At 46.2% G+C, this 27114-nt stretch overlaps 2 protein-coding genes across 14 annotated transcripts in view; one reads left to right on the top strand and one right to left on the bottom strand.

Annotated features, from left to right (window-relative positions):
- The window catches only part of IFT140 (intraflagellar transport 140), an 85985-nt gene extending 78628 nt beyond the window's left edge, over positions 1–7357 (top strand). For 8 of the 11 annotated variants that reach the window (XM_056336029.1, XM_056336024.1, XM_056336032.1 and 5 more), the window contains 10 exons: positions 911–1101; positions 2161–2256; positions 2606–2738; positions 2830–2973; positions 3387–3515; positions 3731–3913; positions 4817–5023; positions 5241–5701; positions 6039–6180; positions 6954–7357. In XM_056336029.1, the coding sequence (XP_056192004.1) occupies positions 911–1101; positions 2161–2256; positions 2606–2738; positions 2830–2973; positions 3387–3515; positions 3731–3913; positions 4817–5023; positions 5241–5701; positions 6039–6180; positions 6954–7154 (1887 nt within the window). In that variant the 3' untranslated portion in view covers positions 7155–7357. The remainder of the gene's footprint in view (positions 1–910; positions 1102–2160; positions 2257–2605; positions 2739–2829; positions 2974–3386; positions 3516–3730; positions 3914–4816; positions 5024–5240; positions 5702–6038; positions 6181–6953) is intronic. The other 3 variants (XM_056336030.1, XM_056336033.1, XM_056336034.1) reach the window with 1 other exon arrangement.
- On the bottom strand, positions 6185–27086 carry TELO2 (telomere maintenance 2). Of its 3 annotated transcripts, XM_056336041.1 has the most exons (21): positions 26765–27085; positions 26118–26395; positions 25441–25509; positions 24615–24762; positions 24105–24207; positions 23250–23318; positions 22076–22217; positions 20638–20774; positions 19777–19865; positions 18702–18812; positions 17997–18082; positions 17601–17692; positions 16494–16610; positions 15442–15513; positions 14989–15159; positions 14195–14286; positions 13237–13336; positions 12762–12826; positions 12038–12153; positions 8767–8876; positions 6185–6965 (listed from the first exon to the last, which is right to left on the bottom strand). In XM_056336041.1, the coding sequence occupies exons 1-20, from the start codon at positions 27046–27048 to the stop codon at positions 8788–8790; spliced, it is 2430 nt and encodes an 809-aa protein (XP_056192016.1). In that variant the 5' UTR covers positions 27049–27085; the 3' UTR covers positions 6185–6965; positions 8767–8787. The 3 variants fall into 3 exon arrangements, with proteins under 3 accessions (XP_056192016.1, XP_056192015.1, XP_056192017.1); XM_056336040.1 differs by lacking the exon at positions 6185–6965 and having other exon boundaries at positions 7809–8876; positions 26765–27084; XM_056336042.1 differs by lacking the exons at positions 6185–6965; positions 13237–13336 and having other exon boundaries at positions 26765–27086.
- Between the last annotated feature and the right edge of the window lie 28 nt (positions 27087–27114).

Below are 27114 nucleotides of genomic sequence, written 5' to 3'. Positions count from 1 at the left end.
TTCCTGGCAGAGAAAGCTGAGGCTGAAAAGTGCCAGGACTCCCTTTGGATATTTAGATCTATTTAGAGGTGGAGGGCAGCTGTAGCAAAACGAATGCACTTCTGTTGCTTTTTTTCATCTCATACAGAATCATAGTGCAGGCATCTTCCTTCTCTACTTTCTATGCTTTTTTGAATTTGAAACAGTTAGGAGACAGAAACTGTTCTGTCTTGGACAGATAATCTCAATTTACTAAATATAGTGTACAGCTGGACAGCAGTTGGGTGGAGCAGGAAAATGCTCCTTCCACAGGAGTACCTCTCGAAGAGTAAAAATAATCGTTCCAAATTTGCTCACCCTTGCATCAGCATCGGCAAACTCCTCCTGTTCTAATTCTGCCTTAAATTAATGGCATTTATTCCCAGGAATGGATCCGAGTTGTTCATGAACAGCATTGCTACCTCTGAGACCTGCTTGGAGGTCGCAGGGGGTCCCCTGCCGTGTAATGCCTTCTTGCCAAGCCCCCTAGTGCCTAGGACCATTTGCCTGGACCTTAGCTCTGAGTAGACAGTGTGGCTGTTAACTGTAGCCCCTCATGAGCACACCTCCCCTTTCTGAAATTTATTTATGCTCCCGATGACAGCGTTTAATTGTTGATGGCTTGCTCATGTCACCCCCAAGTTGATACTGTACAGTAAATGCCAGGATCTGAGCGCTTTCCTTGTTTTCACATAAACATCCTGTTTCACAGTAATGTGCTATTCTAGGCTACGTGTATTTAGTTGGTTAAACCTCCCGCCTGAATTATTGTTAATTTGATTGCATTGCAATGACCTGCACTAACAAACTACTTTGAAGTGCGGTGTCTGTTGTGAATGACACCTATGAAACGCCGGTTGGAGCTAACACTGTTTGTATGCTGTCCTTGCAGGAGGATGCAGAGCGACTGTACAAGGCTTGCAAACGCTATGACCTCCTGAACAAGTTCTATCAAGCTTCAAACCAGTGGCAGAAAGCCATCGAAACAGCTGAAGCTCACGATCGGGTTCACCTTCGCACCACCTACTACAACTACGCTAAGCACCTGGAGGCAACCGGAGAGCACAGTCTTGCACTCGCCCAGTAAGCACCAGCCCGTGGCCCCCAGGGAATGTGGGGTTGTTCCCCTGTGAAGACTGAAGGCAGGCTAAGGAGGATGTCTGACGATGACCAGTAATCATTATTTAAAGTCTTTTCCTGTTTCTGGTGCTTTTTATCTCCTGGAGTGAAAGCATCATTACAATAAACTTCCCAGCACCCTCCCAGGCTAATAAAGCTTAGCATCGGAAAGATTGTCTTGTTGGGGCCAGTAGTTGAACCCCACTAATATCCAATCCTGTGCTTGTCTCTGGAAGACCACTTCCCTGTTTTCCTTTTCCCCTGACCAAACCCACTTCTTTACTTCTGAGAGTCCCCCCCACAATTTTTGTAGCAGAATTTAGTCATGACTTGGGTGTTCCTGGTGCCTGGTCCTCTCCTGTGACTGGGATGTGTCCCTAGAGAAGTTAGGGGAGGTGATTTTGAATGTGTTGTATTTCTTTTTTGAAATCCTGTTCTTGTATGAGTTTTAGCATATGAAGTCTCACAATATAACAACGTGTAAGGTCACTTCTGTTCAGAGTCAAAGTAGAGCTCTGATGTGATTGGACCGATACGTGAGATGAGATCAAGGTGGGCAGGGAGGTGAGGAGAGACTCCAGCAGTAGCTGGTGGTGTAAGTGCAGTGATCTTATCGTGGAAATGAGGCTGCAGTTGCAGCAGATGGCAGGAGGACGAGGTGACATGAGGAGCCCAGGGCTTTTGTGATCTTTTCAGCCAGTTGCACAGGGATGTGCTTGATGTTTGGGGAGCTTCCTGGGGTATTTCGTTGGGCCATCAGTGGCACTTGAAGTATTTACTCTCCTGTGATCTTATTACCTCCCTGATTCTAGGTCCCTGCAGGACTGTTGAACTTTTTAGTGTTGATGGTGCTGGCAGACTGCAGCTGGTCTTACAGTGAACTTTTAATAATACAAATGAAGCAGTGTTACCAGTGTCGTCACTCTGTGGCTGTCAAACAACATTAAATGCATTTTTTACACAGGAAGCGAGCTAATACAAAGGTAGTCATTTCACAATCTTACACCTTTGTCTTCTCTACAGCTATGAGAAGTCAGACACGCACAGGTTCGAGGTACCCCGAATGCTCACTGAAGACTTACAGGCCTTGGAGAACTACGTCAACAAGATGAAAGACAAGTCAGTGCTATGCTTGTTCCTTCTCCCAAATGGGACTTTCAGGTCTGAAAGAGAGCAGGGAAGGGCGAGTATGAATCCTCTCAGCCACAAGTTCAACCCCTGTCTTATCTATTCTGATCCTCCTACAGCTTTTTCAGGGTTATACTACATCACCCTCAAGAACTGCCACATTAGGTATCTAGGCTGGCCTCCCCTTATAGTGCAGACATTTGAATGTCACCCGTGAGCTGAGGTAAAGCTTTGTCTACATTCTAAAAAAATATATCTAGTCTTGAGTTCGAGATCTCCAGGAGTGAAAAATGCAGTCTGGCAATTCTTGTTACTGCAGTTAATGTTGTTGCTTTTCTAGGAGCCTGTGGAAATGGTGGGCACAGTATCTGGAGAGCCAATCTGAAATGGAATCTGCGCTAAAATACTACGCACTGGCTCAGGATTATTTTTCCCTAGTCCGTGTCCACTGCTTTCAGGGCGACATTCAGAAGGTAAGGCAGCCTGCTCCTATCTGCTTCCAGAAAGTTCTCATTCCTGGGATGAATATGGGCACAAAGTAAAGCTACATGTTTTCCTTTCCAGGCTGCTGAAATAGCAAATGAAACAGGGAACTGGGCAGCATCGTATCACCTGGCCCGCCAGTATGAGAGTCAGGATGAAATCAAGCAGGCCGTGCACTTCTACACCAGGGCCCAGGCGTTTAACAACGCCATCCGCCTGTGTAAGGTATGCGAAGAGGCACGTCTAGCTCCAAAAGCAATGCAGGGTTCTGTCCTTGGGCAGTGTACAGAATGAAAGCGGTCCAAGTCGTTCATGCCCGTTCTCTCTGGTGAGGCACTGCTTGCTGATGTACAGCCCACTGTGAAGATGCTCCTGGTTTCTGCCTGTATTGTCTACAAAAGACGCATCGATAAAGGCTTGGTGGTATGGGCCATTACTTTCTTCTGTATCTCAACAGAAAACTGCCTGAAACAAATGATGACCATTGCAGCTCAGAGTTTCTTGGGTTGGTATAGGTTTTACACAGAAGGGGGTTGATGGACTGCTACGTGACAGTATAAAGCTGTAGGCTTGCCAGAATACAGAATTATGAAATCTGTTTGCTGCATACCTAAAGCCAGATCTTTCCTTTTGAACAGGAGAACAATTTAGATGATCAGCTGATGAACCTGGCTCTTCTGAGCTCTCCAGAAGACATGATAGAGGCAGCACGCTATTATGAGGAAAAGGGGGAGCAGATGGACAGAGCCGTCATGTTATACCACAAGGTAAATGTCTTCTTACTAAAAAATTACCAAACTTCAAACTGAAGCGGTTCCTACAGCAGAGGCACGTTAAACCAACTGCAGTTTTTACTGTATGTACTGTTTATTAGTAATTTCTTCATGGTGAGTAATGCTTTATTACTCTGCTCTAGGGTATCCTGTAAACTGATTCTTCAGTGCTTATTCTAGTCTTTGAAGACTTGTTTTTAATTTTGCAGGCAGGACATTTCTCCAAAGCACTGGAGCTAGCCTTTGCCACGCAGCAGTTTGGGGCCCTGCAGCTAATTGCTGAAGACCTGGATGAGAAATCAGACCCAGCTCTGCTAGCGCGCTGTTCGGATTTTTTTATTGAACATGCTCAGTACAAGAAGGCAATGGAGTTGCTGCTAACAGCCAAAAAGGTAAGCTGTGCGTTAAAAAAAGTGCATGCACACACATTTATCTTTGTTGGTAAACAGTTATGTGGAGACATTTAGAAGGTTTAAAGTTTCTTCTCGTGCCAATGACTCGTGGGGTGGCAGCTCACTAGCTTACCTCTAGAAATGGATTCCTGATTTTTAGTCTTATTTCTGGCTTAAAACCTGCAAAACTAATGTATTGGGAGACAGGGAAATTATAACATCGTCAAGTCAAAAAAACCAGTGCTGTCCCTTTTGTCATACCACCAATGTAGTTAAGGCACTTATTTTCTTACCTAAATGTTTTTCGTGCTTCTACCACACCCTCATTATTGTGCTAGCAACTCAGCCTTACCGAAACACCAGGCAGCAGAGCAGTCCTAGACCCTCTCCTCTTTAATGAGCTCTTATGTCTGTCTCTTTCTTCTGTGATTTGCAAGGGTAGAGTAGCCCTTTGCTGGGCTAAAAGCTATTGTATATCCTACTCTCCTAATTTGTTCTCATATGGAAAGAAGCAAAACATTTAACAAAATCTTTCAAATGCCTGTATTTATTTTGTTTGTATTTGCTGAAAACCTTAATGTAGTCACACCTAATAAATCAGAGAATGTCACGTTCAAAGAGACAAAATGGATGAATCTTTAGTGCCACGTTAGTGTCCCCTGAGAAAGCAGATGAGAATCAATGGCCTTCATGGGAGAACAAATGTGAACAAAATGTGACAGCATGGACTTGAGCAGGAGTTGATGTCAGGATGCTTAACTGCACAGCAGTGCTCTAGCCAGAGCACCCACAGCCGTCAGCATCCGTGCCTTCATGTAGCTCATTTCTGTAGGTTACACCACCCGCAATGTGAAGTACCACTGTGGTGTTAGCAACATCTCATAGCTTTCTCACTTCCTGTAGTACCACGAAGCTCTGCAGCTCTGCCTGAAGCAGAACCTGACCATCACAGAGGAGATGGCCGAGAAGATGACGGTCTCCAAGGAGTCCCAGGACCTCTCTGAGGAGTCCCGGAGAGAGCTGTTGGAGCAAATCGCTGATTGCTGCATGAGACAAGGCAATTACCACATGGCGACCAAGAAATACACACAAGCAGGAAACAAGCTAAAGGTCAGCCTGGAAACAGAAAAAAAAGCTAAAGAGGCTGAGCCTATTACCTTCCTAAGATTTCTCAAAACCCTTGTTTTGAGAAGTATAACTTGGAAAAGACTTCATACAGCAGACTATCCAGATGGGGCTGCCTAGCTATCTTAGCATAGTTTATGGTTTTGCCTTCACAATGATATTTTCCCCCCCTCTTCCCCCATGCCCCCCTTTCCATTGCTAGGCTATGAGGGCACTGCTGAAATCTGGAGATACCGAGAAAATTATCTTCTTTGCGGGAGTTTCCAGACAGAGAGAGATTTATATCATGGCAGCCAACTACCTCCAATCGCTGGACTGGCGTAAGGACCCAGAGATTATGAAGAACATCATTAGCTTCTATACTAAAGCGCGGGCCCTGGACCTTCTGGCAGGTTTCTATGATGCATGTGCTCAGGTACTTCCCCCTCCTGTGACTGCTGAAGGTGTCTGGTTTGCTAGCCAGACAGCAAGGCGGTCAACTCTTCTCCTCTTGCAGGTAGAAATTGATGAGTATCAGAACTATGAGAAAGCACAAGGAGCACTGACAGAAGCATACAAGTGCCTTTCAAAAGCAAAGACTAGAAGCCCTCTGGAACAGGAAAGCAAACTAGCACATTTGCAAAGCAAGATGACCCTGATTAAGCGATTCATCCATGCTCGGAGGTGAGTTGCAGTAATGCCAGAGCTGTCATACAAGAAAAGCTCTACTACTACCTACAGTTTAATAAATAATTTGCAGACTCACTTCTAAAAGCTGCTGTTACAGGGAAACCATTATGTGATTTTTAATTTTAAAAGTGCTGTTGACACTTCAATGTCGACAATAAAAGGCAGCCTGAAATACAAGCAAGTGTATTGACCAAGGAAAGTGTAGCCAGAAAGGTGATTATGAAAGAGAACACAGTAAAAAACCCAAACCCACCAACCTTCCCTGGTCTTCACATGACAGGCTGAATGCCCTCCCCCAGCCTGAGTCGTTTCCTTTGGCTCTTTATACTAGAGTTTACGCCGAAGATCCCGAAGAAGCAGTGAGACAGTGTGAACTTCTCCTAGCCGAGCAAGATTTTGACAGTGCCATCCATCTCGGCCACATCTTGGGATTTCTGGTCGAACACTATGTACAAGTGGAGGAATTCCACATGGTAAGTTAATTCTTCCCATCTACAGAGCCCACATTTTGTATGTGCCAGTGCAGCTTGGTATAGCGTGGTTCTCTCATACAGAAAACCATTCCATGGCGGAGGCTCTTTTACAGGAGCTCAGCTGCTCAGCAGGGTGGGGTAGACCTCAGGAATTATATCCACATTAATGTATTTCTCATTCCATGGGACTGAGGAGAAAAAGCTCGCAGGACATAGAGCATAAATAGTGGTGGAGTCTTAAATATTCCCAGTTATTAGCCAAGAACAGATGGGTCAGTCTGGGTGCATGTCTCAGCAGCTACACTGTGTTCCTTTGCCACTGGGCCAAAGAAGAGGAGAAAATTGTAAAATTGCGGTCATTTGAGGAAATGGTGAATCACTTCTGCAGGGCAGAAGTGCCACACACCAGCGCTCAGCCTCAGCTGGAACCCGCCGCTATTATGAAACACAAGGATGCCAAGCGCAGGTTTCTCCAGCTGGGCCGATTAACCTTAACATGTTGTTCTGACAGTGCTTCTGCTGTCGGGAGAACATAAAACCAGCCTTTGGGCCCCCTTCTTTTTGAAACTGTTAAAAGACAGAAGTGAGCCAGGTCACTGCGAGGGGCCATCACGTTAGCAAAGGCTGCACCTCGTGGCTGAGCATCAGCAGCCTTCACACGGAGCTCCTGACCGGAGCTCAGCCGCGCACCAAGGGTGGGTGCTTTTCACCCACGGCATTTTCATATAGCAGCTTCCCCCCGCCGGCCCAGTGATCTCTGTGCATTGCTTTAGGCTTACCGGTATCTGGAAGAGATGCAGAAAAGAATTCCAGCCACAAACCTGAGCAACTACGTGACCCAGCAGACCATCGAGGCAGTTCACCGAGGAGCAGGCATTCCTGTAAGCCGAGCGCTAGTTCCAGAGCAAACTTGCCACAGCAGCACGGAGAACAAGGATGTGGAAGAGGTGGCTGATGAAGTGGAGGATCCTTGACAACTTACGCTTTTACCAAACACAAAGTTGATTTTAATACCAGGTCATTTATTCTGTTCTTGTTAGGGGTCATGTATTAGTGAACACAATGCTGCAACAAGGCTTTTTGGTTATTACCAAGAATTTATTTTTTCTGCTTGACTGTACAAGCAACAGTATTGAAGTTAATTACTTCGAACACTACATAAAGATTCACAAACTGGTTTCAGTATTTTAATAAATTTGAGAGGGAAAAAACTAACAAGGACTCCATATCATAACTTCAGGCCTTTTTCCCAGTACAGAAAAGAGCTGAGTAACTGAGGTGACAACTCCTGAATCGACAAAATTTTCAAGTACAACTTTGATCTGCTGAGGTGCTAACCGATTTGTCATTCCCTAGAAGTCAGAACGTCTGAAAACAATCTCTGTCCCCTTTGAGTAGGAGCTTGGCTAAAAGTCAAAACTACTCCCCTGTTGCAGAATGAAGGGAGGCTTCCTCCAACCCAGAGCTTTTGTATTTAAATACAAGACACAGGGTCACAAGCTAGAGCTACCTTTTACAAGAATCTGGACTAAACCTTTGACTCCCACAACGGCTGGAAGGGACCTCTGGAGGTCACGGGGTCCAAGCTGGGTCACCCTGAGCAAGTGAGGCTTCTTTTCCAAAAACCACAGTTACATTAAGCCACTCTATCCTAGTCAGATTTGAGGATGTACATTTCTTCCCTGGCATAAGTAACATAAGTCACCACGAGAAGTGAAGCCCAACATAGGTAACTAAGGTTTCACTCACTTTTAAGCCTGTTACGCTGTCCCAGGAAGCTGTATTTAGAGTCACTCCTCACACATTTCATACCAAACAGCCCTTCTGCTTTGAATGATTTTCCTGTTTCGTGACTTGCTCCAAAACTTAGGGTGAATATGAAGTTTTTAAATTGTACATTTTCAGGGAAGAAGGCGGGGGGTGGATTTTAAGGTCAAACCCTGGATGTTACTTGTCCTTTAATAGAAACTTATTTCTGTACTAAGATTATACAAAAAGGATTTCTGCTTTGTGCCTTCCTAACCACAGCACAGCTCTAGCTCAAGCCTTTAAGGTTTGGCACGTTTTCAGGAGTTCGGTGTAACTATTCAGTTCTTGCATCTCATCAGTCACTCCCGGCGCCGTGCCACCCCTTTGAACAGCAGGCCGGGTTCCACCACATGCCAGCTGCTGGAAGACATGGGATCCCTACGGGCACGTCACAGCCTTCACCCTGGGAGGTAAGCAGCCCTCTCCAGCCCTCCTGTTTTTCTGACAAGAAGTCTGCTATGAGATCTTCCCTGTATTTTTAGCAGAGTGTTCAAACCTGCCAAGGTTATAAATAGCTGGGGGTGGGGGCTGGGGAGGCGGGGGGAGGATGGCAGCGCTTGCCTACCTTCCTGCATCTGTACACTCCGTACCGGATAGCAGTAGCTCACTAAATTGGCCTCCACTACAAAGTCCAGATGTCAAGTCAGGTTCGCTGGCTTACGGCTCTGCACCCTTCCCCCTTCTTCCTCTTCTCCAGCCAGGTGACTGCTGAAGGGGCCCCAGCAGTGCCTACACTCATCCAGCTGGCAAGTAGGAGGTGAAGGTCATTTCTTTTACCTTCAGCTAGGAAGAGACAGTTCAGAGTTTCTTTTTCAGATCCTCCATTAGTAGCAAGTTCTGCAAGGCCAGCCTCCTGCAATCCCCATCTGGATCTTTCTCCACCACATCTGTAGAAGAAGCAGCCACTGTTAGTTGGAAAATAGCAAAACGTGCCCTTCACCCAACACGCCTCTGCCGTTCCACTGCCCGTCACAGAACAGCATAAACACAACAGCATATGCAACTAAGTCCGGGCTGGGCATCGGCGCCTGCAGGAATTACGTTAGGCCAGATGGCAGAGATGCACAAACTTGACCATCTGAAGCAGCATGAGTTTAGCTAAGGTGTGGTCAGGTGTGGTGACGCTCAGTTCATTCTTGCAGCAGAAACAAATAGTCAGCTGGGCTGGAACACTACGGAAACCATCTGACCTTGGCAGGGAGGTTATCCCACGGAACGCAGAATGTGTACTTGTGCCCTTGAACTAGCCTTTCTACAGCTGACGTACTAGTATGAACGCAGTCTGCAGTCAGACACTGCACTTACTCAAAAGCCTAAAGTCTCCATTCTGCCAGTTCCTGCCACCTGAACAAATGCTCAGTGCTCCCTCCTGAAACCTGTGCTCACACTGCCCTTCAAAGGGGGGAAAGAGAGGCAAGCCCTGTGTTTCAACACATTCTCCATTCCGAGAGGTTTGTCTTTTGATAAACTAGCAGCTCTTTCACACCTTACGCAGCATGTAAGGGAAGGCATGAAGCTGCTTCCAGCAGCTGTTGTTTCAGGGGCCTTTAATGAGCCTGCAAAGTAAAAACCAGGATGCACGCAGGATGTCTGAGCAGGGGGAGCCTGGAAGAGCAGCGAATCTGTGTAAGGATATCCTGTACGCACAAGCGGTGTGCTCAGAGCCCAGTACTGTCAGCCCAAACACATGACTCACTCAGATGGAGTAGGGCTATTTATAACCTCAGGGAGCGCTTCACGATGGTGTTTCCATATTCCCTCTACATAAGGCAAAAAGGGGGAGGTTACAAGACAGCTCAGAAGCTCAGAGATTGATGTTGGCACCATTTCCAATTGCTGTGAGCACGGACCTTGAACTGCTGCCACTGAAAGGGAGGCACAGGGCACCAGAGCATCATTCAGGTCTTTACACAAAAGAGACCCACCTATGACATAGGTTTGCGGCACTTGCGAGGGGTGGGGAATTCCCTCAAAGGCAGCTGCTGAGGAATCAAAGGAACCGTTTCCTAGAAATGTTTAGGTATTCCCTCCCTCCCCAGGAAAGATGAGGCTCCTCAGTAGTAGGTCCAGCACGGCATTAAAGGCAACGACAGACAAGTACAAGGTGGATCCCTGCCCCTCTCCCCAGCTGAAACATCCCAAAGCATGTCACAGTACCGTGACAGCGACTGAAGGCATTTTACAGCACGCTGCAAACGCTTTCTAATGGGGAACAGTTCTAGATAGGGCCCAAAGGGTGAAGGGCCCAACAGTCAGTCATATTCACACGATGAACTAGAGCAGCCTGCCGAGGCTCTGTAATAACAGAAGTTATATGAAGTAATAACACACTGCAGCAGATTTGTAGATTTCTACTAAATGCTTCATGGATAACATTTTCTAGCCCACTGTTGCTACAGCTAAAGCACAGTGAGGAAGAGAAACATAGCTGCTTTAAAGGGGTGATTTCTCCTGGCCATTAGGCACGGTAAGAGGTGGCTTGCATGCTCTGCAGCTTGTCATTTTTCCCAACTACAGCAGTAAATCTAATATATGACCCCTCTTGCTAATCTTGCCTGGAAGAGCCATGAAACAACAGCAAGCCCGCTAGCTCAAAGCCATGATTCAGTCACAAAAGCGGGTCTCTAGTGACCGACTTCACCTGCTGGAGCAGCAGGGGGGAGCCCCGTGCCTCACTGCGACTGCTGTTTTACCAACAATCTTACAAGAAATAGCAAAGGCATAGCCCAAGAAGCTGCTGTGTTTCAGGAAGTGGCTCTAGAAGCCCTTTTAAGTAGCACTTAAATTGTATTTGATCAGGCATGGAACAGAGCTGCATTCCTTAATGTTTCTCAATGGCTCCTACAACAAGTTCCCCTTCTTTACTAGACACACAACTGGCATCTCATCCTGCTCTCATTCCCACCAGGATCTACCGTGCAATTATCATAAAAAAATCACTATATGTAAAGAGATGGCTATTACACAACCTACAAGCACAAAAAGATGGTACTAGCTCTGTGATGATCTTCCTTCCAAAATAACTCAGTAAAAACCGATTACGCAGACACTCACACTGAAAATACATTTACAACATTCCTTGAAAGGCTTTACTTGGCAATAGCAGCGTTAACTGCAGAGACAAGCAGATTCCTCGGAGCACCCCATGTCATGGGAAAAGTAAAGTTTCCAGCCCCACAAGGCGGCTCTCTTCCTTTTAAAGAGCACATAGCCCCACAACCCAGCAGGATCCGAGGCCGCCCGTGTCAGTGGCGCTTCCTGCCTGCTCCCTGCGGGAAGCCAACTCACCAAGAGTGAGAACGGTGAAGGAAACCAACCCAGGGAGTCACACGAGGTCCACTCAGAATACAGTGGATGCTTCAGAGCCACAAAGCACACTTTCCCCTTGTACTTCCAGCACACTGCAATACCAATTTGCACAGTTCCAGCCCACCAGAACCCAAAAGCGGTGCGTGCTGATGCAAGCCACGCTGATGCGAGCCACGCTGGGTGCAGCATGCAAAGCTACTTGCTGTCTTTCACAGGTTGTTCCTTCCATCAGCAATAGGAAGTCGGGGGATGGGGCCATGCTTTTCTTCCTTCTATTTTTAGCACTAACGAAACCCATCTTCCACACACAGGGTGTAAATGGACCATACAAGCCTTGTATGTTACTGCTGGTCACGGTCACTGCCAGGTTGTAATATGCAACATGACAACACTTCCTGCAGCTTCATGAGGTGGGCGGCTGGACACTTAGACCAAGAAAGGGGGCACAATCAATGCACTTTGGGGTTTTTTTGGTCGGCCTGTAAGGTGAGGATAGCCCCACTCTGAAATGCCATACATGCAGCACTCAGCGTAGGCCTGAGGTACCTCAGCACTACACCTGTACAGCACAGAGTGCTCTGGTATTTGCCCTAAAACAAGCAAGCAGGAAATATGCTTCTGTCCATGTCTGCTGCGCAACACCAGGACACTACTGCTACCATCACAGTCAGAAGAGACGCCACAAAAAGCCTGCGCCACTAACCAGAAAGACGCTGGCAGATGCTCCCCCACATCTTACCTCCCAGCCAGGACTGAGTCTCCAAAAGCTCCTCTGTCACGTCTTCCAGCAGACACTCTGTAGGGACACTGAGGAGCGTGGAGGAGATACAGGACAGAAGACCCTGGCGCACGTACCTGTTGGAGAAAAACTGAACTGGTTAGAGCTTTGTGCTCCACCTCAATTTCCTCACCTCAGGGGTTCTCCAGTTTCAAATGTTTGTCATTATGATGACTTTTACCATATTACTACTAAGTTTAATCATGCACCAGCTGGCAGAGGCCCCCCATACAGAGCCCCCGCTATGCTGTGGTGCAGGGAGTCTAGCATAAATCAGTGTCCTGGACAAGTCTGAGATCAAAACAGAAATCGGGTGTTTACAGGTCTTAATGTCTTTCCAGGCTGGAATGCCAGAATTGAATCGAAAGGTTTCTGAGCTCCCCGAGTAAACACAGATGGAGAGTTGATCAAAAAATTTGTCACGCTTTCTATAGGTGATGACTGTACCTCCACGCTAGAAGAGAGTAGACAAGTTTGTATGTTGGCCTGACATTAAAGTAATGCCTTCATTACGTATTCTTGCAACACTCAGTCATAAGAACACAAGGCTGGAGGAGAGCATAGAGTTTACACATTACATCAGTGTCATTCTCAGTCAGGTGCTAGTCTTGGACAAAGACAAACCACGTCTGGAGACTGGCTCGCAGCGGATTTTTAAAAATGAAAACATGCAACTACAACTCACGGGTCGGTGTGGAAACGCAGAGCCCAAACAAACTCCAGCAGTGCCTTTCCCATTGCAGTAACTGCCTGCAAAACAGGATTATGACAGGAACACTGACCACCTTCACATTCACATCACCCTACAGAACTGGACCTTGAGATAACTCTGTTGTGAAAATCATGGTTACAATTAACTTTATTTTACAGATGAGGAAATTTAAGCAGTAAAGCAAAACGATGCACCCAGCCTCCCACAGAAGTTGGTAGTTTTTCTACCAGAAGCAAAAGATACTGCAGGGGTGTCCTGAATCCCTTGTCTCTTTTTCTGACTATTTTTTTCCAAGCCCTTTTCCCAACTTCTCCCCACATGCAACTCAAACTTGCTGCCAGTCTGAGTGGCGGGCCCCAGAGCCCAGGGCTATTTCAGAAGGCACGCCCGGGTCGCCGGGCTGGAAGCCTCTCCTGCTATCTCTGCAGACTTGTGCAGCCTTTCTTACCACAGTGTTGACAGCCAAGTACATCAGGGTGGCTAAAGTGTGGACCAGTCTTCCAAGGACAAAGTGATCCTCCCCCAGGAGATCAAATGTTGTCAAAGGCCTGCAAGTGCAAGATACACAGCCCCGTAGCAGTGAGAAGGCTGAGCAGCGCCTTTGGAACGCTGGCGGGTTATGCAGGGCAAACTGTCCCCCACAAGCCTGAATCCCTATGACAACAGTCATTACACAGTCATTCCCAGTTTAATGCAGGCCACAGCTGTTTGCTCTTTGCTCCCAAACCAGTAAGATCCTCTACTCTTACAGCACTTATCATGTATTCTACCAACAGGCTTTACCTGGAAAGAACTGCATGCAAAAACCACCACCGCCGCCATACTAGGAACAGTCCATTAAGGCGGGTATTAAAGGAATCTTGATTCTCATGAATCAATTACTCAGCCTTCCCTAGGTAATCAAAGACTTAAGTGACTGACAATAAACTGTGTCCTGTGTCCTATGTGGTCACAAGGACCAGTCCAGGTGACAGGCCCAAACCTGAGGCAGGGCTAACTGGTTAAAGACAGCACTCTGAGTTCGGCGGTTTTGTGTGAGCCTTCCCAGGCCGGGGGTCTGCCAAGACAACTGGTTTGGTACTGCCAAAATCACCCACCTGTGCACCTGTCACAGGTCATTCTTTATGGCGTATGTACGTTTCATATTCACATATACACACACACATATCTGTCTTCACTTCTGCAGGGTCTTGCATACTCCTGCCCAACAAGACTTCATCAGCTAAGTCCAAGAGACCACAAACACCTCCTCTCTAAGCTTTATGCACGAGCCAAGCATCCGTGTGGTGTCACTGGACTCCCACGCAGCCTCTGGGCTTTAGCCTGCTGCTCCGAGGCAAGCAGAACAAGCAGAAAGGTTCATTCTGGCAGCTGCCATGCCCACGTCCCAAGGTGTTCACACTCACCTGTCAAAGTGCTGAATCAACGGGAAAAAGAAGTGCCCAGCCACAGAACTGAACTCATTTGGGCCAGAAGCCAGTTCCACTTGAGACTGACCCTGTCCAAAAGAAAAAAAAAGAAGTCTAGGCACAAGATGCAGCACCCAACTCTTCCACTTCACTGGACGCTGTCAAGACTATGGGTTCCTCGCAACCACCCCACTATCAGCCACTGCTTGCTTGTATGCCTATGGCTACTAGTTTCCAGACTGGACGGCTCGCTTGCCACTCGAGGTCCTCTCACACATCTAAGTATAGCTCAGTACTGCTGAGTTAGACATAAGAAACAAGAACATGCAAGGGATAGAGGAGTTTTGGAAAGCAAGTTCTCTGGGATGAACCACTAGGGAGTTCTGGGAACTAGGAAACTGGCATCAATTTATCTCCCTGAAAAACAGGAAGGCTGAGACAGTCCAGCCCAGAGGCAGCTAGTCTGATGGAGGCTCTGGGACCAGTGAGGTGCAGTCACAGCTCCCTGCAGTGGCCAAACAAGCTCGGAACAGCAACAACTATCCCTCAAGGCAAGGAGTTCAAGATCTATTTTCCTCTCCCTGCCAGGAGAGCACTACAGGAGCTGGTACTCTGCACCAAAAGGTTCAGCCAGATACTAAGATAAACATATATTTGCAGTTACAAAGTCTTTCCTTTGGCTTGGACCCAATTTCACAGGTATTCTGCTCTTTCCAGATACAACTACAGCAACTCCTAGCGTTACCATTTTTACTGGATTTGACATTAGTTTGCTTCTGCCCTGGCCTCACCGTAGCAAATCTCCGAGTCTTGCTTTTGATCCTCTCATCAACAATTCTTCTCCAGCCCTTAGAGCTGTCACTTCCAGGAAGTGGCTGGATACAAGGTTTTTGGGCACCAGGGCGTGTGGTCTTCCCACGGGATTTGGGATAGGACAGCTCCTGAGCTGCCAGAACCAATACCTAGATGATAAAGAGGAAGGTTCTGTAAAAAAGGGCTGGGAAATCCTTGTACTAGGGAACAGAGTTACCTGCAGCCAAACTGCTAGGAACAGCCAGGCAGAAAGGAACAACAGGTTTAGAATGAAGAACAGCAGGTTAACTGACCCTCAGCCAACGCTAAGGTAAGAGATTCCCACGCCTCTGCCTACGAGGAGTAAAACGTAGCCACATTACATCTCAGGGAAACAGCAGTGGTGCAACAAAGACGCAAGGGAAGCAGGAAGTGAAGAGAAGAGCACTTACATCGAGAATGTCCATGCGCTGACGAAGACTGTAGTTCAGAGCGTAGAACTGAGAGGTCAAGTACTTTGCTACCTGTACAGAAAAATCAAGGCACAATGAACACCATCCCAGGCTGGAAAAAGCCTTCCCACCGACCCTAAAAGCACTCCGTTTCAGAAGTCCTGCTTCCTGTTAGTTAACAAGCCTCCAAGAGAAGGGCAGAGACATGCTGTGCAAACGGGAAATTCAGACACTTCCACTTCCAGATTCTCTCAAAGCAAGTAAATGACAAATGGGACTGCCATTCTTCTCCCCCTCCCATGCAGGGACACAGAAACAACTGCCACGGCAGCTTTGGCACTTCGAAGGAGACTTACTGTGGCCTTGCAATACTTGAAGAGGGGTTATAACGAGGATAGAGAGACACTTTCTACCAAGGCCTGTCCTGAGAGGACAAGGGGAAAAGGTTTTAAACTGACAGAGGGTAGGTTTAGATTGGACATAAGGAAGAAATTCTTTACTGTGAGGGTGGTGAGACACTGGAACAGGTCGCCCAGAGAAGCTGCCCCAGAAGCCTTCAAGGTCAGGTCGGATGGGGCTCTGAGCAAACTCATCTAGTGCAAGATGTCCCTGCCCACAGCAGGGGGGGTTGGAAGTAGATGATCTTTAAATGTCCCTTCCAACCCAAACCATTTGCTGATTCCATGCTTACAACCACCAGTCAAATCATCTTTTAGAGAAGCCCTTTGTGCCTCAGCTTCCCATTTTTGCGAAACAATCACTCCTGCAGTGCATCAAGATCTTATTTCATTTGCCTGGTCAGGGATACTCATACTAACAGCCTCCAAAGAGCTCCTCCAGTCCGTTGCAGCTCTGAGAGAGTTTTCTCTTTCCTGTTGTTTCAGTCATCTATTGCAGATTCTTCAGTGCATAGCCCATCTCTGCATAAATGCTGCCAGACATGAACTAGCTATTCTACCACACTCTGATAGCTGCTTCTAGCAAGAGACTCAGCTGCTTACATTTTTGCCTGTGCCTCAAGTGGAAAAAGGAAAGCACCAAGAGGGACTCACAGGTATTGGATCTGTGGTTAAAACAGCTACTTGAGCTCTCTGACGGAGCTCCAGAAAGCCTTCGATGCAGGTCTTCTCCTCCAAATGTAATAATATTTTTGCCAGCTCGACACTAACCTGCTCAAAATACAAAAAAAACCAAATCAAATCCCTGCAGGTGTTTGCGTTTTTTCTTCTCACAGGATTTACACACCATTTCTAATGTTTAAGCAAAGACAATAATGGTATAGAGTATAGGCAACATGTCCGTTACTTAGGAGGGAGAGAAAACACAGTAAATGCCATCAAGACAGATTTCTCCAAACACTATGCCAATTTCTCTGTCCACCATTTGCTTCAGCTTTTTGGACAAGTGGTGGCATGATGATATAGCAGGACCTGTCACCATAAGCGATGGGTTAAAGGGTACAGCACCACACCCGAAGCCCATCCTGCTCAGTAACAGGCCTGATGAGCAGCAGCAGATTGCGCACTGTCTACACCCCTTCCCTTGGCTGGCAGCTGCCACGTTCAAGTGTTCACTAACAAGTGGTGGTGAGCACTCATCACACCAGTGACCTTGTCCCAAGTTCCTCTCACCTGAGCTTTTCATCTTGACCAGTACAATCCAACTGCTCCCTCTGGAAGACATCATGCTTGTACAAGCAAACAGGGAAAGTCCATTTGATTTTATCTCCCATTTTTGTTGGGGAATAACAATTAAATTCCATTTCAATTAAAAATCAATTAAATCCAAAACTAAAAATCAATTGGTCTGTGGAATTCATGGCTGCTCTGCAAACTGCATTTCTAATGTTTTTTCTTCCCAGCACCAAGCATGGAGCTTCCTGACGTTACCGGCAAGCTCTACTTGCAACACATTTCATTTTCAGCACCGGAGCTGCTAAATGCCATACTATGCCAGCACCTTTGCCTGCTTCTTTGTTCCTCTGTGCTCTGTAGCCTCACCTCCAAAGCTATTTTTCTATTCCCTTCCCAAGTTGAAAGCTTTAAATCCAGGTACACGTTAGCCTGGCCTGCTGCTGTATTGGAATGTTTAGACTCCACAAAGGCAAAGGGATAATTCTGTAGCTACAGCCCACTGGTAACTCATACTGCTTCACCTACCTCTCTTGTTGCTACTGGATTCTTTCGAACCAAGCCCTCAAGAGCCTTGACTGTAGCTTCCCATCTGTCCACATCTTCAGATCCCGTCAGGACTAAAGGTAATCAAAAGACAAACGAAAGCTATTAACGGAATAGTTGTGCTTGCATAAGTGCCCCCAACTTTCTTCTGCCAATAGTTTATCTTGTGTTACGGGCAGACATCACTGACCCAGCGCACTATCAGTAGTATGAACTAAATTGTAATTACTCAGAAATTACACTTCAATACTTGAGCCCAGATTACTGAAATCCTACAGCTTTTTCAAATTAGCTCATAAAAAAACCCAAACAAACTTCAGAGATGATTCTCCCAAACCCAGTGAGAAACAGATGAAAACTCAGCCCCAAACCTCCTACCTTCAATACAGTCTCGGATATACACAGGAGCCTTAGTTTTTAGTTCTTTATCCTCTGACATGTCGTAAGGCATAAGGTCATCATCACTGCAAAAGAAATAAAGGCAGGAGTTAGTCTATGGGGTATAGATGTTCTTTCTTTCCCCAGCTATCCACAACATGGAAAGAACCAGCACACACTGTCCTAACACCATCACTGCTGCCTCACCCCGCAGCACTGTTGAAGCCTAGCCTGGAAGTGTTCCTTAGGAAGTTCTATGAATTACTCTGAAGGTCAGTGGAAGAGCACTTCTGTGACCAGATCTGGAACTGGATCTCCTGGTCAAGTGCAGGAAGGAGACAGGTGACCAAAAGACTAGAAGCCGATTCTTCAGATTTCTTTATACGTTGGTAAAATGACAGAGTAAGACAAGTCTGCTATTAAAAGCGGTAAACATACCCATAATGCCAGGAAACACGTATATACGTCAAATGGACTAAATACAATGGTTGTACATGATGTGGGCTTTGCTTAAATTATCGACTAATGTACTTACACGCAATTTCCTACACAAAGTTCTACTCTGCTGCATACTACTCAGCTGAACAAGGTCAGAAAGCACAAGATTTGCCAAGAAACGCAACTACCAATAGCTCCCTTCTCCCCACATCTGCTCTTAGAACCTGCCATTTTTTTTCCATTTCCTACCAGTTTCTTGCCCCATACCTGTCCAGCTCAGCATCCAACTCCTCGTCTGGCACCACAGGGGCTTCTGTATGTGATTTCTTGTTACCTTCCAACACCAATGGCAGTGCAGCATCTGCTTGCTCATTCCTGCTGTGAGGAACAAGAAGTATTAAAACCAATGACAGTAACAGCCAGATAATCATTTCTGCTGCAGTCTCCCACCCAGCTCGGTCAACACAAGGAACAAAGTCCTGGGAAGGAGAATGTGGTGAGGGGAGAAGACATGCAGAATTTCTTAAGAGAAGAGCAAGGGAAAACAAAAATTAAGCTAGCTAACTTGCTGCGTTCCCCTGCACTAACCTGTACCTAGGACTGCTAAGGGAAGACTTGTCTGTGATAACTGGGTCACACTGGCCTGCACCATATTTGAAGCTGCAAATGAAACTGAACAAATAGGGAAGAAACACCTTTAGCCATGACTAGTAGAATGAATACAATAATTGAGAATTTTTCTTCTGTCTCTGTGCTTATTCCTGTGGACTTCGGCACTGCCCTTTCATCTCTCCGTTTCTCAAATGCTGTCTCAAACAGCTGTCCATGCTGATTATGCACCTAAAAGGGGAGCAAAAACTTCTGTACTTTACTGGAGTGCTGGACAGCTTCACTTGCTAATAACACGAAGTGCTTCATTCATCTGCTGATAAAACCAAGCGCTACAAAGCGCCTCGGCAGATGCTATGGAAGTTAAGAACCAAAGAACCAGTCTTTAAACTGACAGATATGCTAGATTTTTGTCACTGCATGGGCTGGGGGCATATGACCCAAATGCCCAATTTCCAAGATGCAAACAGAAGGCCCATTTGATTCTACCCAGGGGGCCACAAGACCCCTGCAGCATGGTTTCATCACGTGCAGCTATCAAACAAACAATGTTAATACACAACTACCATCTGAATTATGAATTTAACATAACTACATTGCACCGCAAGAATAAGCATTATAAGGCTCAGGAATATGTAAGACATCTTGAATACTGTATACAGTTCTACTGTATAACTCAGAAACGGAGAAGGGCTAAAAGATGGTGTGGAAATTAATAGTAGGAATATCTTACTCATCATCTGGAAGGCTGGGGACAACACAGAACGGTGGAGCCTGCACCAGAAGGGACTTCAGTTCTCTTGCTTCGTCATCTTCTTTGTACTAGACATTCAAAATAACTGTTACTGCACTCCATTTGATTGCAAATACGCCCAGCATTCAACATTTGACCCTTCTACTGCATGCAAGCAAAGGCTGAATCACGAGCAGATGAACTCGCACAAATCCCATTCATTTCAGTCACCGTGCTGCCAGCAGCGATGTATTTATGCTGTACAGTGATCTGTGCCGTAAGTAACCTTCATCGCTGTATTTAACAGCAGTACCTGATCAGACCTTGCCTGAACGTTGTTAGAATCTCTAAAAGATTTAATAAATGGCAGTGCAACAAGTTTTTTTTAAAAAGTATGTGATTTAATCTCATAATTCTTATAAACTCTACTGGAAATAGCAGAGCATATATCCCCACGTCAGTCTTCAAAATCTCAACTCTGAGCAAGTCTTCCCACCACGGCAGGGACTGAATGTTCCCCACTGGTTTAGGTTTGAAGTTCCCTCTCAACTTCCATGAGTCAGATTCTGATTCCCTCGTGCCATAGGATAACCCCCTAGCAGTCCTCCACCACCACCAGTCTGCCCTGAGCTACGCCATCAGGTTACACTCTTAAGGTCACTCGCAGCCACCTGGCCATTTTCTATGCAATTTTTTTTTTTGTAGGCAGATACGCTCTCTTTTTGAAAGTGTTGCTGCCTCTCCTTATTTCCCAATAATAAGTGTTAGAACTTGCTATAATGCTCTAGATCATCTGGTTTAAAGCTTTTATTATTTTATTAAGCCCTGCACACCAGACAGAAATTTCATTATAACCTTCACCTGAAACTTCAGGACAGGTCCGTCAGTGTTTATTTTTGAACTAATGCTCTCTGCCACAATCATTCCCAGACGCCGTATTTGTGGTAGATTGCTGTCTAAATGGCATTTCACACCCTCCATCATGCTTGTGAGAAGCCCTGGGGAAAAAAAAAAAACCAACAATCCCCCCGAAACACACACCACAAAAAACCATGAGACCCAAACAGTACATCAAACAACGACAGGAACAAACATCCATCTTTACGGTGGTTCCCTGAGAGGGCTTCTTTAGCTGCTCACCATCCAACAATGGGTAGAAAGATAAGAAGGGCCACACAGCTGTGACTTCTCTTTCTGCAATGGCAGTGTTGCCCTTCAGCACCAACATAGTAAACCCATACCTCTTCATGGGGTACAAAGTCAATGAAACATTACAATATATTCTAAATTTGGGTTATTTTGGTTTCCACTGAAACAAAAAAGGATGGTAAGTCAAGTCAATCTTTAGCTTTTTTTCAGAACGCTTCAAAGTGAAAAGTCATGTTTTGAGATAGGCACAAACTCTGACCGGTACAAGAATCACAAGAGGGAGAAATTTACCTCATCACCTAGATAAGTTGAAACAGGCAGTTAACACCAGTATTTCTCAGCCCACAGAGAATGATGGTTGCCAGCTTTACCAGGGCAGACCTACAGCTGTTACACTGACCTCCTTCAGCTCAGAAAAGCTTATCTTTTCAACAGCTTTCAGATAAAAAACGGATTCTGAAACTACAGTACTGTTAGCAAATAACAGGTCACTCATTCGTCTAAAGAAGAATTAATTCTAGAACGAAACAGATGAACAGGTCTTATAAGCCAACCTTCTCCTCCCATAAAGGCCACACCTACAGAAAAGTAACTCTAGACATTGGGCAGATTTATTTTTTATTTTAGACCAGGACCCCAATGTGCTACGCACAGTACGAACACAGAATAGAGGAGGCCCTGGCCAGTAACTCATTATCCCTGTTTATCTCACACTGAGAAGCAGAATGACACTGAGAAACGCACATGGATAGTCCGAGGCCAACCAAACAGCTTTTTATCCTGACATACTTTCCCCTGTCCCCTTCGGAACCTTACTCATGCTCCAACAGTGAGCCTATAAATCGCACATCATGCCACTCCTCTAACCAGCCCCAGAGTCAATCCTTGCTTTCCTGTGACAAAACTTAAGGGTTCCTAAACCATCGTTCAGGTAAGAACCTTAGGTCAAAGATACACTTCTCCAATTCCATGATTTAAAGCTATGCATTTGGAACTATATCACATCAGTGCTACAGAAGAGAGGCTACCCTGTTTACCAAGATGAATATGAGACAATTTTGTTTATCCATAGATCAAAACAAGATGTTTTTTACTCACAGTCAGACCTTCTGTTAAACCAATCTAACCTGTACTTCTCCCGCCGCCTCACCTTGTCTGCAGCTCTCAATTTCAGGCTCCTTCAGGTGGGAGAGGCAGATAAGGATGGCCTTGCTAATGTACTGCTGCTGCTCAGGTGGAGAGTGTTTCACAGCACTGCTGCTGCCCCAGGTCTCCAAAAGTTCTTGCAGCACCTGAATCAGAGAACTCAAGTAGGTGTAGAAAAGATCTTTCAAGCCCAAGTAATCTCTTCGAAGCACATTTCTGACATGTGCTTTCATACAGCACATTGTATGTTCTGCTGGCCTTTTGGTCTTCACACTTCCCAGTGAACTTCACACTCCCTACAAATGGAGCTAACTTTGTATTTCAGGGCCCAAAACATACTGTGCTTGACCAATTGAGAACTCTGCATTACCTTTAATAAATTGTTTTTAATAATACATATTATTAAAAATATGTATTTTTAATATTTTTTAATTTTAAAATTAATTTTTTTAAATTCTATTTTAAAATTAAATTTTAATTTTATTTTAAAATTTAAAAATATGTATTTTAATAAATACATAATTTTTTTTATTTAAAAGTGGTGAGCTTATTTCTCATAAATATTATATAGAAAGCAATAAATAATATTGTCAAAAACCAGTATGATTTTATGTGTTTTCAGTCCAATCTTATATAGCTGCCAGTACTTCCAGGTAATTTTAGAATGTGTAACCAGCGGGGGGGGGGGAGAGGAATTGACAAAAACGGTAGAGATTTCCAGAGATACCAATTTCCTAGAAGTTCCATCACGCTGCTGACTTGGAGTCTGAAAGTATCTGCAACCCCACTGAGGAGGCAGATGAGATTCTGAAGCACCATCCATTTGGCAGGCAGCTTTCAAGCAACTTCGCCATCTGCCCAGCCGCACAAATAGGAGATGACAGAGGAAGCTGAGAAGGATGGAGGACATGGGACATCTGTTGGAACCCAAGCCGCATTAGTTTTGCTACTTGGAAGACAATCTACCAATTAAATTTGAAAAACTACTGCCAAGTCTTCAATTTGTATATGACAATTTACTTGTGATATGGCAGGGCTTCCCTCACTCTCATGAATAGTGGCAAAATTGTCTTAGAGAAGCACCGAAATTGTGCACTCCACAGGCACACATATACGCACACTCACACAGCAGAATGTTTTCTATCAGATACCCCACCAACAATGTCACTTAATCTTACTTTGATCAGTAAGGGACGCCGAAGGCTATCCAGGGACAGGTAGCCAAGGAGGTTCTGCAGCACTGCAGTCTGCAACAAAACCCATGAGTTTTGCTTTAACTGGGCATAAAGTTGTGCAGCAATAGCAAGCATGTATTTTTACTGTGTTAAACATCTCATTCTGAGGGACTGGTTGACAACATTCAAAGACAGAAAAATAAGCAAATTTAAAAACCCAACCACAGACACACTCATGCAGTTGCTATGAAATACACGGAAAAACAAGACAGGAATACAGTACAGTATTTTTACCATCAAAACCAGATCAGCAGAGTCACAGGCAAACATGGAACACAGAAAGTCTAGAGAACATCTCCCACAACATCACAAACCACAGAACACTTTAACACCTTGTGACAAACACAGGTGCACAGGGTGGGGGGCAGAGGAAGTCCTTGTCTCATCTCTTCCATCTAATTCTTAGCCCTGAGGCCGATCACAGCTTCTTCAGTCTCTCCTTTCAGATTCTAAATTAACTAGACGTCACCAGCTCCCCAGAATACTGAAATTATGCACAAAACCCCAAATGGTTCCAGAAAAAGACTACAGTAACTCTGCTAATGGCCATCAACCCTAAGAGAGCACATGAATCCCATGATTTCAAAGCAACCATTTACCACTCCCTCTTCATTACATTCAGCTGAGGGGATGTAAGTGAACAGCTGCATAGCTCAGGTACGCATTAGGAGACAGAGGGCTGATTTCAGAACGAAGAGTTAAATCTTACTCGAGAACACCTGCAGCTTGGCTAAAAAACACATCAGCACTTGGGAAAAACAGGTGTTACTGCACCACTGTTCAACACAGAGTCCTTACCGTGTGGCCATACTGCAAGAGCAGCACCTTCTGTGTCACCACAAACTGAGCTTTCTTGTTTTTCACAACCAGGTTACCCAGCAACCTAGACAAGACATCTGCCCTAGCAGGACAGGTCAACAGCAAAACGTTAGGGATCCACGTAATTACTGTCACGCTGTTACCAATCACAGGAAATTTTGTGAACAGCTATTTGCAATAAAATTTCTAAAACACCTCTGAAGTTTTAAGAGTGAGTCATTAACTGCAAAGAATGTTTAAACTTGTTTTTTCACTGCATGTCATGGTGCAGATGTTTAAGAAATGGTTGCAGGTTCTACCTGAGAGGGAATAATCAACTACTTTACCCCTAGAGTCTCTCAGGAAATGGCACTGTAAGAAACCACCTACACAAACACACACACACACCCCCCCACACACACCAGCATCTTTCAGAAACCGATTCTGCAAGTATTTGTGAAAAAAAATCCAGCCTTTGCTCTGTAGCAGGGAGGAAAGCAGGGTTCTTACCCAGGTGCTGTCTGCACAAAACCAAGGACTACTGCTTCCATCCAGCGGTCTGGCACACATTCAACCAACCGCCAGCATATTCTTTGCCAGATGCAGTCTGACTTGGTGAGATCCGTTAGATGGGGTACCAAAACACTCAGAATTTCCTCTGAAGTGGAAAAGAAAACAGGTAAGCACACCAGATGGACAGAACTGGTGCAATGGTGCTCAAAGCCTGCAAGCGAATGTCAAGGTCCTTACAAGATGAGGACATACGATGTACAGTTTGCAGTTCTACATTGCTCCTGTGGTAAGAACTAACCTAAGCAGCCTAAGGAACTTGCAAGTATTCCTCATCACAGTAAACACAGCTAGAAAACCTTTCCTCTTCTTCCCCAGCCCTGTTAACTACTTCTGCATCCAGTGGCTTCCAAGTCCTAAGGAAAGTCAGACTGAGGGCTACTCACATGAGAGGGTTATTACGTATGGGCAGTGATTTATGCTGGTATTTATGAGGCACTTCCAGACCACTGGATGAAAAGCACTAGAAAAGCACAGTTACCCTGAATGGCAGGATGAGAAAGCTAATAACCTTTATATCAATTAATATCAATTTTTGAGAGAACAGATCGCATTCACATGAGCTGACAGAAAAGCACCAGCATCTATCAGATGCCTACTTGAGTAGCCTTAGAAAGCCTGTACAGCTCACCTCGCAAAACCCCCAAAGTATTACCTGGTCAATCTCCCACTCCCTCTGTCGATTATCATCACAGTCATTCTTCTGTACTAATACAGTAAAACAGACCTTCCCTCGCCACAAAATAGTCTTGTAAAAAACACTCACTTTGTCTTCCTTGAACGCATACCTTCCCCAGGACATGAGAAACAAAAGAGATTGAGCAATCCAAGCCACCTGGGATAAAACAGACACAAGCTTAACAAGTGCATACCAGCATCCTCCAAACAGCCTTCAGGAGGTGCATGCACTTCTACAAGTGCTGAAGCCTGAAAAGAGATTAACTTCTTCTCTTCAAGCATCACCCCTTCCTCCCTCCACCACCTGCCTTCAGGCACAAAACGGCACCCAGTATTACTTATATGCAGTGAGAGTCAGAAGACTAAAATAGTTCAGTCCCACTTTAGCACAATGGTAACAAAGCCACTGTTCATTCAGTTGAACATGAATTCATACAGAATGAAACAAAGTTAATTCAGTACCATTTAAATCTTATATAGAATTCCTCCAGCAGAGACCAAGTGACCACAATTAAGCTTTGGCAACAGATGAAACTATTTAACCACCTGTAGGATTGCACCTTTCAGGGAGATTTAAAAAACCTGGGCCATCTTGCTCATCCCTGGTACCTTACACTTTTAACACAACAAACTTTAGCCTGGAGGATGAACGTGAGGCTCAGCAATACCCGTTAGCTGTATTTCAAGCACCAGCCAAGGGGGTCAATAGACACAACACTTCTTCATGAGAGCTGTCTCTATAGCACAGCCCTCCTGCACTCTTACCTCTCAGAGACTCTGAGATCTTCTGCAGCACCTGGATAATCGCACCACCCAAGAACGGAAAGTAGTTCTGTGGGAAGAATACTGGGGGGGGGTTCCCTTGGAGTTTATTGCTCACGTGATCAGGCAAACATACGACCTTGTTGAGCAGGGCCTCCTGCAGCTCAGGCGAGCCAGCCTGCACTTGCTGCTGACAGACATCCCACATCAGAGCTGAAATCCGTCCTTCCTGCAGGAACTGCTCCAGCACCGCAACGACCTCCCCCAGACGAATGTTAGGGCTGGAAGAAAGTAACTGGAGTACGTCCCTGCCCCTTTTAACTGATTAAAAAATATATAAAATATGTGCATCCCATTGTTTTTGTATTGTTGTATCACCACTACAACACCGCTGCTCAATCACACGTAGTTTTAATCAAAACCGAACTAAAATCGAAGCGCTCTCTGCATCTCTCTAGTTCCCGCAGCTCCCAGCCTCCCAGGATGCTCCACAGGCATAATAAGGAGCGGCTGGAGCCCTGCGGGAAGGCCCAGCCCCCGAGCGGCTGTGGGCACGGGCGAGGCCCCCCGCACCCTGCGGCCCCGCTAAGCCGCGGCCCGCCGACCCCCGCCCCGCCGCCTGCCGCCGCTCGCCCCCGCCGCGGACTGACCCTGGGGAGGCGAGAGCCTCCAGCAGGGCGCCGAGCGCCAGACCGGGCGGGCCCTCCAGGAAGCAGCTCTGCCACAGGCCCTCGGGCCGCGCCGCGGGGGGCGCCCGGGCCAGGCCCCGCAGGAAGGCGCCGTACAGCGCCCGCTCCCGCTCCCCAAGGGCGGCCGGGCCCCCCGCCTCCGCCAGGGCGGCCCGCACCGCGCCCAGCGCCGCCGCCGCCGCCCCCTCCCCGGCCTGGCACAGCTCCGCCGCCGCGGTCCGCAGGGCGCGCTCCAGCGCCGCCATGACGCGAAGGGAGCGCGGCCACAACGCCACTTCCGGCCGGCCGCGGCCAATCAGCGGCGCTGCCAG

Source organism: Falco biarmicus, chromosome 4 (genome assembly GCF_023638135.1).
Source record: "Falco biarmicus isolate bFalBia1 chromosome 4, bFalBia1.pri, whole genome shotgun sequence".
In the NCBI taxonomy this organism is placed as follows: domain Eukaryota; kingdom Metazoa; phylum Chordata; class Aves; order Falconiformes; family Falconidae; genus Falco; species Falco biarmicus.
Note: the sequence above shows the minus strand (reverse complement) of the source record. Positions and strands in the feature narration are given on the sequence as shown.